The following is a 15096-nucleotide window of genomic DNA, read 5'->3' as shown; positions in this document are numbered from 1 at the left end:
ACAGGGAGAACTTGCAAACTCTGCACAGGCAGTACCCAGAACTGAACCTGGATCACTGGAGCTGTGAGGCTGCAGTGCTAACCACTGCACCACTGAAAGTGTGTGAATAGTTGGAAATGATGTGAGAATGAGGCATAAAAGGAAGCATAAAAAATGGCAAAGTAAAGATAGAAGCAATTGGATTACATACATTGATTTAGTGTCCCTTGTGTCTGACCTTTTGCACAAGAGATACAGGGGAATGTGAGGATGAACTTTCTTACACTGTGGGTGGTAATGACCTGGAACTCACGGCCTTGTTGTTATTGCTCATCCTTCAAGGTGAAGATGACCATGTCCATCATCTGGGAGGTTTGGTAGGTTCTGGTGGGTACATAGGTGACTTCCAAGGCTGATTAGTGCCCAGAAGGTTCTGCTGCAAATAGGGCAGGAAACCACAGGTGACTGATGAGCTGCTAGCTCAGGATTTCCTCTCCTTGGGTTTTCTCTCTGCCTCTGATATGCGCTCGCTTTCGAAGGAGGCTGCACCCTTTTTTATTTGGTTGTGCCAGTTGCAGCAGTCCTGGGTGAGCTTCCCCCAGGACTCCTAACAGAAGCCTACAGTGTCCCTGTAGTGCTTCCTTTGACTGCCATGAGAGCGCACCCTAGACTCAAGCTCTCCATTGAAGATTTGCTTTGGTAAGTGAGTGTCAGGCATTCTGGCTACATGACCAGCCCAACTCAGTTCTGACTGTCTCAATATGGTGTGGACGCTTGGCATGCCAGCTTGGGTGAGCACCTCTGTTTGCTATTTTGTTCTGCCATCTGACCTTTAGAAGTTTCCGAAGGCAGCTCATGAAAGTGGTTGAACTTCTTGGCATGACGCTGGTATACAGTCCAAGTCTCACACACGTAGAGCAGGGTGGGCAGGACTATTGCTCTATAGGCTTTCACTTTGGTTGGCAGACTTACTCCTCTTCATTCTCAGACTGATGTTTGAAGTCTGCCGAAGGCTACACTTGCTTTGGCAATTCTTGCAGGTGTATCGCCATCAATACAGACAGTTCAAGAGTGCGTGCTGCCGAGATAGGTGAACGTACCGCTGCTGACAGGTTCTGGCCATGGACTGAAACCTTGGGCTTGAGATAGGGCTTCCCTAGAGCAGGCTGGTATATTACTTCAGTTTTCTTTGTGCAGTTCATAAAGCCGAAGTTGTTGCACGCATTGGAGAACAAGTCCATGTTACACTGCATTACCAGCCCTGAACCAGCAAATAATGCAGTCACCAGCAAACAGGAAAATCACAAAATATGCCCTAGGAGACCTTGGATTTTGCCCAGAGGCATCTCATATTGTGCAGCTTCCCGTCCATGCGATATCTGATTTCAATGCCAGGATCACCATCATGGAAGGCATTACAGAACATAGCAGAGAAAAACATGAAGAGGGTTGGTGCTAGCATGCAGCCCTGTTTAACTCCATTAGTAACTGGGAATGGGCCAGAAGACTCACTATTATCCAGGACATGCACGAGCATACCATCATGGAATTGTCGAACCATGGTAATGAATTTTTCAGGGCAGCCGAATTTCTCCATTATCTTCCAAAAGGCCCTCACGATTGACTGTCAGAGGCCTTGGTCAGGTCAACAAACGTGGTGTAGAGGTCCGTGTTCTGTTCTTGGCATTTCTCCTGGAGCTGTCTAACTGCAAACACCATATCAGTGGTACCTCGACCTGTTCGGAAATAGCACTGACTCTCCAGCAGCAGATCCCGGTCGAGATGTTACATTAAATGGTTCATAAGGATTCTGGCGAAGATTTTGCTGATGACGGAGAGGAGTGAGATTCCTCTGTGATTGTCGCAAGATTGGCAAGTTCCTTACCGCTTGTTCAGGTGCCTACAACAGTGGTGGAAGCAAAGACAATGAACGATTTCAAAAGGAAATTGGATGGGCACTTGATGGAAATAAACTTGCAGGGCAACAGGGAAAGAGAGGGGGAATAGGACTGACTGGCTTGTTCTACAGAGTGCTAGCATAGACCTGATAGGCCGAATGGCCTCCTTCAGTGCCGTAATGACTCTTTGGCTGGGATTTTCCCAGCACGAGGTGAGTCCTGACATTGGAAGCATATGCAGGTCTCAAGCAGAACTGCAGTGGCAATCTTCCCGGCAGCGGCCAAGTAAGAGGCTGCCGCCCGGCCCGCCATCCAATTAAGGACGATGGTCTGGCTGTCCACGCTGCTGGCCCAATCAGAGGGCATCACCACCAAGACAGGTGGCCTCTGCTGAGACCGCAAGGAGAACAAGAGGGAACCTCCATTTTCAGGCCCCCTCAAGGAGATGGTAAGAAATCTGTTGCTGTGCCGGGGCCAGGAAGGTAGGCCCCTGTGATTGGAGGGGTAACCCCTCCAGTAGTGGCATCAGGTCTGCGGGGGTGACCATTGCTGCCAGGGGCGCCCTCCTTGAGTCATGGAGTCTCTGGAAACCAAGGCCCCCCCCTCCCCCACCGGAAGCCGCTGGGAGGCTGCCACCATGAGCTGCTGCTACTCCGCACCCCCCTCGCACCCCCCCCCACATAGTGGGTGGTGGAAAATCCCAGCCTATGACTATATGATCCCTAAATCTACATTTAGTGACTATTTTTTCCCATTTATGAGGGTGGAATTTGTACCCAGCTTTGATTTGATTGGTTTGTATATGTTTCATGCTAATGTCCATTCTTTTGTTACTAGTTTCACTGTCTGTATGTTTCTTTGTAGGATTTATTCCTTTTTATTGAAGTTTCATTAAAATCTGCACAATGTCTTCACAACCTTTGCACTCCAGAGTAAACTGGTGGCCTGGATATTATCAGCTCCCAAGTGGCAGGGTAGGAGCCATGGTGGGCGGCAGGGGGGGTGGTGGGGGGATGCTGCTGGTAAAATGCTGGGGACCAAGTTGGGAGGGCCCCCTGACCCTGACCTGCCGCCTAGCCCATTTTCACAGCGGCGGGAATGGCAGCAGCTCAGCCATTACAGGCAGAGTCAGGAGAATGTATAATGAGGAATAGAGAAATGGCAGAGAAGCTAGATGATTACTTTGTGTCTGTCTTCACTGAGGAAGATACAAGAAATCTCCCAGAATTAGAGATCCGAGGGATTAGGGAGAATGAGGAATTGAAGGAAATTAGTATTAGTAAGAAAGTTGTATTGGAGAAATTAATGGGGCTGAAGGATGATAAGTCCCCAGGACCTGATATTCTACATCCCAGAGTGTTGAAAGAGGTAGCTATGGAGACAGTGGATGCATTGATCATCTTCCAAAATTCTATAGATTCTGGAACAGTTCCTGCAGATTGGAAGGTCGCAAATGTCACCCTACTATTTAAGAAGGTAGGGAAAGAGAAAACAGGGAATTACAGACCTGTTAACCTTCCATCAGTCATTGGGAAAATGCTAGAATCTATTCTAAAGCATGTGATAAATGGACACTTGGATACTAATGATCTGATTGGACATAGTCAACATGGATTTATGAATGGGAAATCATGTTTGACGAATCTGTTGCAGTTTTTTGAGGATGTTACTAACAGAATGGAAAGAGGCGAGTCGGTGGATATACTTGGATTTTCAGGAGGCTTTTGATAAAGTCCCCCCACAGGAGGTTAGTTAGCAAAATTAAAGCACATGGGATAGGAGATAATATACTGGCATGGATTAATGATTGGTTAACAGACAGAAAACAGAGAGTAGCAATAAACGAGTAATTCTTGCATTGGCAGGCTGTGACTAGTGGAGTACCACATGGATCAGTGCTTAGGCCCCAACTGTTCACAATATATATCAATGATTTGGATGTGGGGACCAAATGTAATATTTCCAAGTTCGTGGATCACACAAAACGAGGTGGGAATGTGTGTTGTGAGCAAGATGCAAAAAGGCTTCAAGGGGATTTGGACAGACTTGGTGAGTGGGCAAGAATGCGGCAGATGGAATATAATTTGAAAAAATGTGAGGTTATCCACTTTGGTAGGAGAAATAGATGTGCAGAGTATTTCTTAAATGGTACGAGATTAGAAGGATATTATTGCCATAGAGAGAGTGCAACGAAGGCTCACAAGACTTGTTCCAGGGGATGGCGGGACAGTCCAATGAAGAGAGATTGGGGAAATTGGGCCTGTATTCTCTACAGTTTCAAAGAATTAAAGGTGATCTCATGGAAACCTACAAAATACTTAAAGGCATACACAGGGTAGATGCAGCTAAGATGTTTCCCCTGATTGGGGAGTCTAGAATCAGGGGTCACAATTTCAAACTAAGGGGGAAACCACTGAGGAGAGAGAAGAGGAGAAATGGCTTTATTCAGAGGGTTGTGAATCTTTGGAATTCTCTACCCCAGAGAGCTGTGGAAGCTCAGTCATTGAGTATGTTTAAAGCAGAGATTGACAGATTTCTAAATACCAGTGACAGAAAGAGATATGGGGATAGTGTGGGAAAAAAGTATTGAAGTGGGTAATCAGACATGATCGTATTAAATGAGCACACAGAGACAGTGACAGTGGGGGTGTGCACAGAGATGGGGGAGTGAGCACACAGATAGTTGGGGGTGTGGTGAGCACAGAGACAGTGCGGGGAGCACAGCGACAGTGGGGGGGGGGGGGAGTACACAGAGACAGTGAGGGGAGGAGCACACAGAGACAGTGGGGGGGAGCACACAGAGAAAGTGGGGGGGGGAGCACAGAGACAGTTGGGGGGGAGCACACGGAGACAGTGAGGGGAGGAGCACACAGAGACAGTGGGGGGGAGCACACAGAGACAGTGGGGGGGACCACAGAGACAGTGGGGGGGGAGAACAGACAGTTGGGGGGGAGCACACAGACAGTTGGGGGGGAGCGCAGAGGCAGTGGGGGGAAACCACAGAGACAGGGGGGGAACCACAGAGACAGTGGGGGGGGGGGGAGCACACAGAGACGGTGGGGGGGAGCACACAGAGACGGGGGGGGAGCACACAGAGACGGGGGGTGGAGCACACAGAGACGGGGGGTGGAGCACACAGAGACGGTGGGGGGAGCACACAGAGACGGGGGGGGGAGCACACAGAGACGGGGGGGGGAGCACACAGAGACGGGGGGGTGGAGCACACAGAGACGGGGGGTGGAGCACACAGAGACGGGGGGTGGAGCACACAGAGACGGTGGGGGGAGCACACAGAGACGGGGGAGGGAGCACACAGAGACAGTGGGGGGGGGGAGCACACAGAGACAGTGGGGGGGGGAGCACACAGAGACAGTGGGGGGGGGAGCACACAGAGACAGTGGAGGGGAGCACACCGAGACAGTGAGGGGGGAGCACACAGAGACGGGGGTGGGGGGGGTGGGGGGAGCACAGAGAGACGGTGGGGGGGAGCACACAGAGACAGTGGGGGGGGAGCACAAAGACAGTGGGGGGGAGCACACAGAGATGGGGGAGGGAGCACACAGAGACAGCGGGGGGGGGGGCGGAGCACACAGAGACAGCGGGGGGGGGAGCACACAGAGACGGGGGAGGGAGCACACCGAGACGGGGGAGGGAGCACACAGAGACGGGGGAGGGAGCACACAAAGATGGGGGAGGGAGCACACAGAGACAGTGGGGGGGGGGAGCACACAGAGACAGTGGGGGGGGGAGCACACAGAGACAGTGGGGGGGGGGCACACAGAGACAGTGGGGGGGAGCACACAGAGACAGTGGGGGTGGAGCACACAGAGACAGTGGGGGGGAAGCACACAGAGACAGTGGGGGGGAGCACACAGAGACGATGGGGGAGGGAGCACACAGAGATGGGGGAGGGAGCACACAGAGATGGGGGAGGGAGCACACAGAACAGTGGGGGGGAGCACACAGAGACAGTGGGGGGGGAGCACACAGACAGTGGGGGGGGGAGCACACAGAGACAGTGGGGGGGAGCACACAGGGACAGTGGGGGGGAGCACACAGAGACAGGGGGAGGGAGCACACAGAGACAGGGGGAGAGAGCACACAGGGACAGTGGGGGGGAGCACACAGAGACAGCGGGGGGGGAGCACAGAGACGGGGGAGGGAGCACACAGAAACGGGGGGGGGGGAGCACACAGAGACAGTGGGGGGGGAGTACACAGAGACAGAGGGGGGGGGAGCACACAGAGACAGTGGGGGGGGAGCACACAGAGACAGTGGGGGGGGAGCACACAGAGACAGGGGGAGGGAGCACACAGAGATAGGGGAGGGAGCACACGGAGACAGTGGGGGGGAGCACACAGAGACAGGGGGAGGGAGCACACAGAGACAGCGGGGGGGGGAACACACAGAGACAGCGGGGGGGAGCACACAGAGACGGGGGAGGAAGCGCACAGAGACGGGAGAGGGAGCACACAGAGACGGGGGGGGAGCACACAGAGACAGTGGGGGGGGGAGCACACAGAGACAGTAGGGGGGGAGCAAACAGAGACAGTGGGGGGGAGGAGCACACAGAGACAGTGGGGGTGGAGCACACAGTGACAGTGGGGGGGGAGCACACAGAGATAGTGGGGGGAGAGCACACAGAGACAGTGGGGGGGGGAGCACTCAGAGGCAGTGGGGGGAGCACACAGAGACAGTGGGGGGGAGCACACAGAGATGGGGGAGGGAGCACACAGAGATGGGGGAGGGAGCACACAGAAATGGGGGAGGGAGCACACAGAATAGTGGGGGGGAGCACACAGAGACAGTGGGGGGGAGCACACAGAGACAGTGGGGGGGAGCACACAGAGACAGGGGGAGGGAGCACACAGAGACACTGGGAGGGAGCACACAGAGACAGTGGGGGGGGGGGGGAGCACACAGAGACAGTGGGGGGGGAGTACACAGAGACAGAGGGGGGGGGAGCACACAGAGACAGTGGGGGGGGAGCACACAGAGACAGTGGGGGGGGAGCACACAGAGACAGGGGGAGGGAGCACACAGAGATAGGGGAGGGAGCACACGGAGACAGTGGGGGGGAGCACACAGAGACAGGGGGAGGGAGCACACAGAGACAGCGGGGGGGGGAACACACAGAGACAGCGGGGGGGAGCACACAGAGACGGGGGAGGAAGCGCACAGAGACGGGAGAGGGAGCACACAGAGACGGGGGGGGAGCACACAGAGACAGTGGGGGGGGGAGCACACAGAGACAGTAGGGGGGGAGCAAACAGAGACAGTGGGGGGGAGGAGCACACAGAGACAGTGGGGGTGGAGCACACAGTGACAGTGGGGGGGGGAGCACACAGAGATAGTGGGGGGAGAGCACACAGAGACAGTGGGGGGGGGAGCACTCAGAGGCAGTGGGGGGAGCACACAGAGACAGTGGGGGGGAGCACACAGAGATGGGGGAGGGAGCACACAGAGATGGGGGAGGGAGCACACAGAAATGGGGGAGGGAGCACACAGAATAGTGGGGGGGAGCACACAGAGACAGTGGGGGGGAGCACACAGAGACAGTGGGGGGGAGCACACAGAGACAGGGGGAGGGAGCACACAGAGACACTGGGAGGGAGCACACAGAGACAGTGGGGGGGGGGGGGGAGCACACAGTGACAGTGGCGGGGGGGAGCACACAGAGACAGTGGGGGGGAGCACAGAGGCAGTGGGGGGGGGAGCACACAGAGACAGTGGGGGGGAGCACACAGAGATGGGGGAGGGAGCACACAGAAATGGGGGAGGGAGCACACAGAATAGTGGGGGGGAGCACACAGAGACAGTGGGGGGGAGCACACAGAGACAGTGGGGGGGAGCACACAGAGACAATGGGGGGGGGCACACAGAGACAATGGGGGGGGAGCACACAGAGACAATGGGGGGGAGCACACAGAGACAGTGGGGGGGGGGAGCACACAGAGACAGTGGGGGGGAGGAGCACACAGAAACAGTGGGGGGGAGCACACAGAGACAGTGGGGGGGGGGGAGCACACAGAGACAGTGGGGGGGGGGGAGCACACAGAGACAGTGGGGGGGGAGCACACAGAGACAGTGGGGGGGGGGAGCACACAGAGACAGTGGGGGGGGAGCACACAGAGACAGGGGGGGAACCACAGAGACAGTGGGGGGGGGGGAGCACACAGAGACGGTGGGGGGGAGCACACAGAGACGGGGGGGGAGCACACAGAGACGGGGGGTGGAGCACACAGAGACGGGGGGTGGAGCACACAGAGACGGTGGGGGGAGCACACAGAGACGGGGGGGGGAGCACACAGAGACGGGGGGGGGAGCACACAGAGACGGGGGGTGGAGCACACAGAGACGGGGGGTGGAGCACACAGAGACGGGGGAGGGAGCACACAGAGACAGTGGGGGGGAGGGAGCACACAGAGACAGTGGGGGGGGGGGAGCACACAGAGACAGTGGGGGGGGGAGCACACAGAGACAGTGGGGGGGGAGCACACAGAGACAGTGGGGGGGGGAGCACACAGAGACAGTGGAGGGGGGAGCACACAGAGACAGTGGAGGGGAGCACACCGAGACAGTGAGGGGGGAGCACACAGAGACGGGGGTGGGGGGGGTGGGGGGAGCACAGAGAGACGGTGGGGGGGAGCACACAGAGACAGTGGGGGGGGAGCACAAAGACAGTGGGGGGGAGCACACAGAGATGGGGGAGGGAGCACACAGAGACAGCGGGGGGGGAGCACACAGAGACGGGGGAGGGAGCACACCGAGACGGGGGAGGGAGCACACAGAGACGGGGGAGGGAGCACACAAAGATGGGGGAGGGAGCACACAGAGACAGTGGGGGGGGGGAGCACACAGAGACAGTGGGGGGGGAGCACACAGAGACAGTGGGGGGGGGGAGCACACAGAGACAGTGGGGGGGGGGAGCACACAGAGACAGTGGGGGGAGCACACAGAGACAGTGGGGGTGGAGCACACAGAGACAGTGGGGGGGAAGCACACAGAGACAGTGGGGGGGAGCACACAGAGACGATGGGGGAGGGAGCACACAGAGATGGGGGAGGGAGCACACAGAGATGGGGGAGGGAGCACACAGAACAGTGGGGGGGAGCACACAGAGACAGTGGGGGGGGAGCACACAGACAGTGGGGGGGGGAGCACACAGAGACAGTGGGGGGGAGCACACAGGGACAGTGGGGGGGGAGCACACAGAGACAGGGGGAGGGAGCACACAGAGACAGCGGGGGGGGGGAGCACACAGAGACAGCGGGGCGGGGAGCACACAGAGACAGCGGGGGGGGAGCACACAGAGACGGGGGAGGGAGCACACAAAAACGGGGGGGGGGGGAGCACACAGAGACAGTGGGGGGGGGGGAGTACACAGAGACAGTGGGGGGGGGAGCACACAGAGACAGTGGGGGGGGAGCACACAGAGACAGGGGGAGGGAGCACACAGAGATAGGGGAGGGAGCACACGGAGACAGTGGGGGGGAGCACACAGAGACAGGGGGAGGGAGCACACAGAGACAGCGGGGGGGGGGAACACACAGAGACAGCGGGGGGGGGGGAGCACACAGAGACAGCGGGGGGGAGCACACAGAGACGGGGGAGGGAGCACACAGAGACGGGGGGGGGAGCACACAGAGACAGTGGGGGGGGGGAGCACACAGAGACAGTAGGGGGGGAGCAAACAGAGACAGTGGGGGGGAGGAGCACACAGAGACAGTGGGGGTGGAGCACACAGTGACAGTGGGGGGGGAGCACATAGAGACAGTGGGGGGGGGAGCACACAGAGATAGTGGGGGGAGAGCACACAGAGACAGTGGGGGGGGGAGCACTCAGAGGCAGTGGGGGGAGCACACAGAGACAGTGGGGGGGAGCACACAGAGATGGGGGAGGGAGCACACAGAGATGGGGGAGGGAGCACACAGAAATGGGGGAGGGAGCACACAGAATTGTGGGGGGGAGCACACAGAGACAGTGGGGGGGAGCACACAGAGACAGTGGGGGGGAGCACACAGAGACAGGGGGAGGGAGCACACAGAGACACTGGGAGGGAGCACACAGAGACAGTGGGGGGGGGGAGCACACAGAGACAGTGGGGGGGGGGAGCACACAGTGACAGTGGGGGGGGGAGCACACAGAGACAGTGGGGGGGAGCACAGAGGCAGTGGGGGGGGGAGCACACAGAGACAGTGGGGGGGGGAGCACACAGAGACAGTGGGGGGGAGCACACAGAGATGGGGGAGGGAGCACACAGAAATGGGGGAGGGAGCACACAGAATAGTGGGGGGGAGCACACAGAGACAGTGGGGGGGAGCACACAGAGACAATGGGGGGGGGCACACAGAGACAATGGGGGGGGGAGCACACAGAGACAATGGGGGGGAGCACACAGAGACAGTGGGGGGGGGGAGCACACAGAGACAGTGGGGGGGAGGAGCACACAGAAACAGTGGGGGGGAGCACACAGAGACAGTGGGGGGGGGAGCACACAGAGACAGTGGGGCGGGGGAGCACACAGAGACAGTGGGGGGGGAGCACACAGAGACAGTGGGGGGGAGCACACAGAGACAGGGGGAGGGAGCACACAGAGACACTGGGAGGGAGCACACAGAGACAGTGGGGGGGGGAGCACTCAGAGGCAGTGGGGGGGGAGCACACAGAGACAGTGGGGGGGAGCACACAGAGATGGGGGAGGGAGCACACAGAAATGGGGGAGGGAGCACACAGAGACAGTGGGGGGGAGCACACAGAGACAATGGGGGGGGGAGCACACAGAGACAGTGGAGGGGGGGAGCACACAGAGACAGTGGGGCGGGGAGCACACAGAAACAGTGGGGGGGAGCACACAGAGACAGTGGGGGGGGGGAGCACACAGAGACAGTGGGGGGGGGAGCACACAGAGACAGTGGGGGGGGGGAGCACACAGAGACAGTGGGGGGGAGCACACAGAGACATGGGGAGGGAGCACACAGAGACAGGGGGAGGGAGCACACAGAGACAGGGGTAGGGAGCACACAGAGACAGTGGGGGGGGGGGAGCACACAGAGACAGTGGGGGGGGGGAGCACACAGAGACAGGGGAAAGGAGCACACAGAGACAGGGGGAGGGAGCACACAGAGATGGGGGAGGGAGCACACAGAGACAGTGGGGGGGAGGAGTACACAGAGACAGTGGGGGGGGGGAGTACACAGAGACAGTGGGGGGGGGAGTACACAGCGACAGATGGGGGGTGGGGAGTACACAGAGACAGTGGGGGGGGGGAGTACACAGAGACAGTGGGGTGGGGGGAGTACACAGAGACAGTGTGGGGGGGAGGAGTACACAGCGACAGATGGGGGGGGTGGGGAGTACACAGCGATTGTGGGGGGGGGAGTACACAGCGACAGATGGGGGCTGGGGAGTACACAGCGATTGTGGGGGGGGGGAGTATACAGAGACAGATGGGGGTGGGGAGTACACAGCGACTGTGGGGGGGGGAGTACACAGAGACAGTGGGGGGGGGAGTACACAGCAACAGATGGGGGCTGGGGAGTACACAGCGACTGTGGGGGGGGGAGTATACAGAGACAGATGGGGGTGGGGAGTACACAGAGACTGTGGGGGGGAGGAGTACACAGAGACAGATGGGGGGTGGGGAGTACACAGAGACTGTGGGGGGGGGGAGTACACAGACACAGGGGGAGCACACAGATGCAGTGGGGGAGGAATACAGAGAAGGGGGCAGGGAGTACACAGAGACGGGGGTGGGGGTGGAGTACAGAAACAGAGGAGCGGGGGGAAAAACAGAGGAGCGGGGGGAAGTACAGAGACGGGGGGGGGGGGGGGGTGGCTGGGGGAGTACAGAGACAGGGGTGGGGCGGGGGAGTACAGAGACAGTGGGGTGAGGTTTGGTGGAGGGAGGTGATGTGTGATTCAGAGTCCGGGGCTGCTCCGAGTATTAGTGCGTTTTTGCGCCTGGTGGCGAAGAGTGTTTTTTAAAAGTGTTCAGTAATTTGTTTTACCCAATTGCAGTAGGAAAAAATTGTATACACTTTCTCACACGGAAAGGTTTGCCACCCTTAGCCTAGAACATCTGCTGGTTGTGTTTATCACACAATCTTCTGATTCAAATCCAATCAGTATACATTCATGATGTATCTGTTACTGAAATACAACCTGGATAAATTAATTTCAGTTTAGCCTGAACATCTCTATAATAATTTGCCACACCCCTGTTTCTCGGTTATGCAGTCGCCAGATAATAGAATGACTCTGCTTTCTGGCTGAAAACAATTATATGCACTTTATATGGGTGGAGGATGAAGCTTAGGAACTCACCAAGAAAGACATAAAAGTTAACAGCAAGTGACACATGGGAACTGGGAAATAAAGAAAATAGAGAGAATCTTTACTTTCCATTCTCTCTCCAGGCGTTTCCGAGTTTCGTGTTGCAGATATCGCTGTATCCCCTATTGGCTGCAGCAATGTGACATTGCAGTACCTCCCTTTTGAAAGAATATTAGCACTGAGCGCTGTCAGACGCCTTCTGCTGTTTACAGCGATATCTGCAACACGAAACTCGGAAACGCCAGGAGAGAGAATGGAAAGTGAAACTGAACCGAATGGACACGATTTCCAGGAAAGAGAAACTTACAGCTTCATCTGTACCTTTAAATCAAAGCAGTTTTCTATCCGTCTCTGCAACGTAAAAGGTGAGTTGTTTGCGCCTTTTGCGTTCAGGTTCTATAAATCTGTGAAAACGTTCTCGATAAATTCTTTTAAAAAAATAGAACAATGCCATTGGCAACAGGCCTTGGGATTGACACAGTCAAATCGATTGGAAGCTTGTTTACTTAGAAGTATTTCAAAGAGCCAGGGGAGTTATTCCTGGTCTTCTGGCTAATATTTTTCACTCAATCAACATCTCCCAGAAAACATATTTTCTGGTCATTATCGCTTTGTTGTTTTTGTTGCGCAAATTGGCTGCCGCATTTCCTAAATTACAACAGTGACCGCACATCAAAAGTACTTCATTGGCTGTAAAGTTCTTTGGGACAGCCTGAAGTTGTGAAAGGCGCTATATAAATGCAAAGTCTTTCCTTTTAGATTGGTTGCAGTGAGTTTTTAGCCTCAACTCGTCTCTGAAGGAATTATACCGACTTAAACAAAATTAGACCTGGGCTGAATTCCAGTGAGTTTTGAACTGATTTTTTTGTTTATTGTTGCAATTAGGTGAAAGGTGTTGTAATCTGTGGGGAGTACGGGTCTCCCCGCGTAATGCTGGCGCCAACCCAGTTACATCGGGTATAATAATAAATAAAAACAAGAAATGCTGGAACCACTCAGCAGGTCTGGCAGCATCTGTGGAGAGAGAAGCAGAGTTAACGTTTCAGTTCAGTGACCTTTCATCAGAACACTGATGACACTGAACACCTGAACACTGCCACTTCTCTTCCAGGAATGCCCAGATTTCCAGCATCTGCAGTATTTTGCTTTTATTCCAGTTACATCGGGTTCCTGCCGTTTCTGTGAGGGTCCTCAGTGAAGAGGTGGGGGGCGAGGTGGAGCTTCCAACCCCTCTCTCAAGATTTGGCAACCCAAGGTGACAATTTGTGCCTGTACAAATGAGGTGCTCTCTTGTTGACCTCAGAATCCAGCAGTTCAGCCCGAGAAGGCAACCCTGGATTGTGCCATGAGGAATTTCAGGATTGATGTGTTCAATGTCACTCATCCTGTTAATTTCACATATATATAAAGGAACCAGCAGATCGCCTATGTTTTTCGTCTCTTCAGTGATCATCCGATGATGGACATAACCAGAAGAGGCACTAATGGCAGTGTGGTAGGGTCATTTGGTACATTTTCTGTCATTACTCCAATAGCAACACTTGAATGTAGTAATACCAGCATGTTATTGCCATCCAGCATTGCTAAGGCTAGCAGAATCTTTTAAAAATTAAAATTAATGCTCCTACTGGCAATTTGCACCAGATCTAGCAGACCAGATAGAAACTTTTCTTTGATCTTGGGAAGATCCTACAGGAAAAAGATTTACAGTATTTAACTTTTAAACACTTTTAATGCATTTTGCAATTGCTTTGCAAGTGTGGTTGGTGCCTGCTGTATGGATTTAGACTCAGTCTGTGTAACAAACCTCTCTCATGCCCTCTGCAAATTTTCAGCTAAATAGGGTGGGGGTCATCACATGGTGACAACTCCTTTAGCATGGCATCCTGATCGCCTGTCACTCCCAGCTGTCACGAAGGTTAGTACAGTAACAAAGACATTAGCAAGTACTTGAGCTTCCCAAACAGTATCTCTGTCTCCTGGCCACCTCGCTCCCTGACAGGCTTTCTCATAGTAGTTTGCACAATGTCTTTTATGACATGGCTCTTGCTGGTGATTTGCGATGTGCCTTGTACATGATGTCCCCACTTCAGTTGTTCCACCCAGCTTCTTTTGAATGAAGGAATATTACAAAAAGGGGTAAATGGTCTGTGCAGCCTTGCTGATAAATATAAATATTTACCTTGGCATCCATGCTTTGTCTGAAGGAAGAGTACCCATTTATTTAAAGTCACCTGCATTTACCTTGGAACTTCTGATACCATTGCACTTTTTACACGTTTATTCTCAGGCATGCCTGGGACACTGCATTCACCCACTCTGTGATGTCCACCCATGCAGCTTGTGCCGGGATTTGACAATTGGGTGCTGTTTGGCACCAAACAGGACCACCTTCCTTTTGTTCTATTTCCACAACAAAGCCTCCAAAGTCATTACTGTAAGCTTTGGTGCCTTCCTCCCGGCTCACCTGATCAGTTTGTTGCCACATTTGAGAGCTGCAGTCTTGCCCCATTTAACAACTTGCAGCTAACTAGATTTTTTTTTAATTCACTCATGGGATGTGGGCGTCACTGGCTAGGCCAGCATTCATTGTCCATCCCTAATTGCCCTTGAGAAGGTGGTGGTGAGCTGCCTTCTTGAACTGCTGCAGTCCATGTGGGGTAGGTACACCCACAGTGCTGTTAGGAAGGAAGTTCCAGGATTTTGACCCAGTGACAGTGAAGGAACAGCGATATAGTTCCAAGTCAGGATGGTGTATGACTTGGAGGGGAACTTGCAGGTGGTGATGTTCCCATGCATTTGCTGCCCTTGTCCTTCTAGTTGGTAGAGGTCGCGGGTTTGGAAGGTGCTGTCTAAGGAGCTTTGGGTGCATTGCTGCAGTGCA

At 55.2% G+C, this 15096-nt stretch overlaps 1 protein-coding gene across 1 annotated transcript in view; it reads left to right on the top strand.

The window, feature by feature from the left end:
- LOC137382909 (2'-5'-oligoadenylate synthase 3-like) overlaps positions 1-15096 on the top strand; it is a 70412-nt gene that overhangs the window by 44154 nt on the left and 11162 nt on the right. Inside the window, exons 20-23 of the mRNA XM_068055485.1 lie at positions 552-678; positions 1590-1705; positions 2110-2359; positions 13623-13707. Coding sequence (XP_067911586.1) covers positions 552-678; positions 1590-1705; positions 2110-2359; positions 13623-13707 — 578 coding nt within the window. The remainder of the gene's footprint in view (positions 1-551; positions 679-1589; positions 1706-2109; positions 2360-13622; positions 13708-15096) is intronic.

This window comes from Heterodontus francisci, chromosome 23 (genome assembly GCF_036365525.1).
Source record: "Heterodontus francisci isolate sHetFra1 chromosome 23, sHetFra1.hap1, whole genome shotgun sequence".
Lineage (NCBI taxonomy): Eukaryota > Metazoa > Chordata > Chondrichthyes > Heterodontiformes > Heterodontidae > Heterodontus > Heterodontus francisci.
The sequence above is the reverse complement of the archived record's forward strand: the minus strand, read 5'-3'. Positions and strand labels throughout refer to the sequence as shown.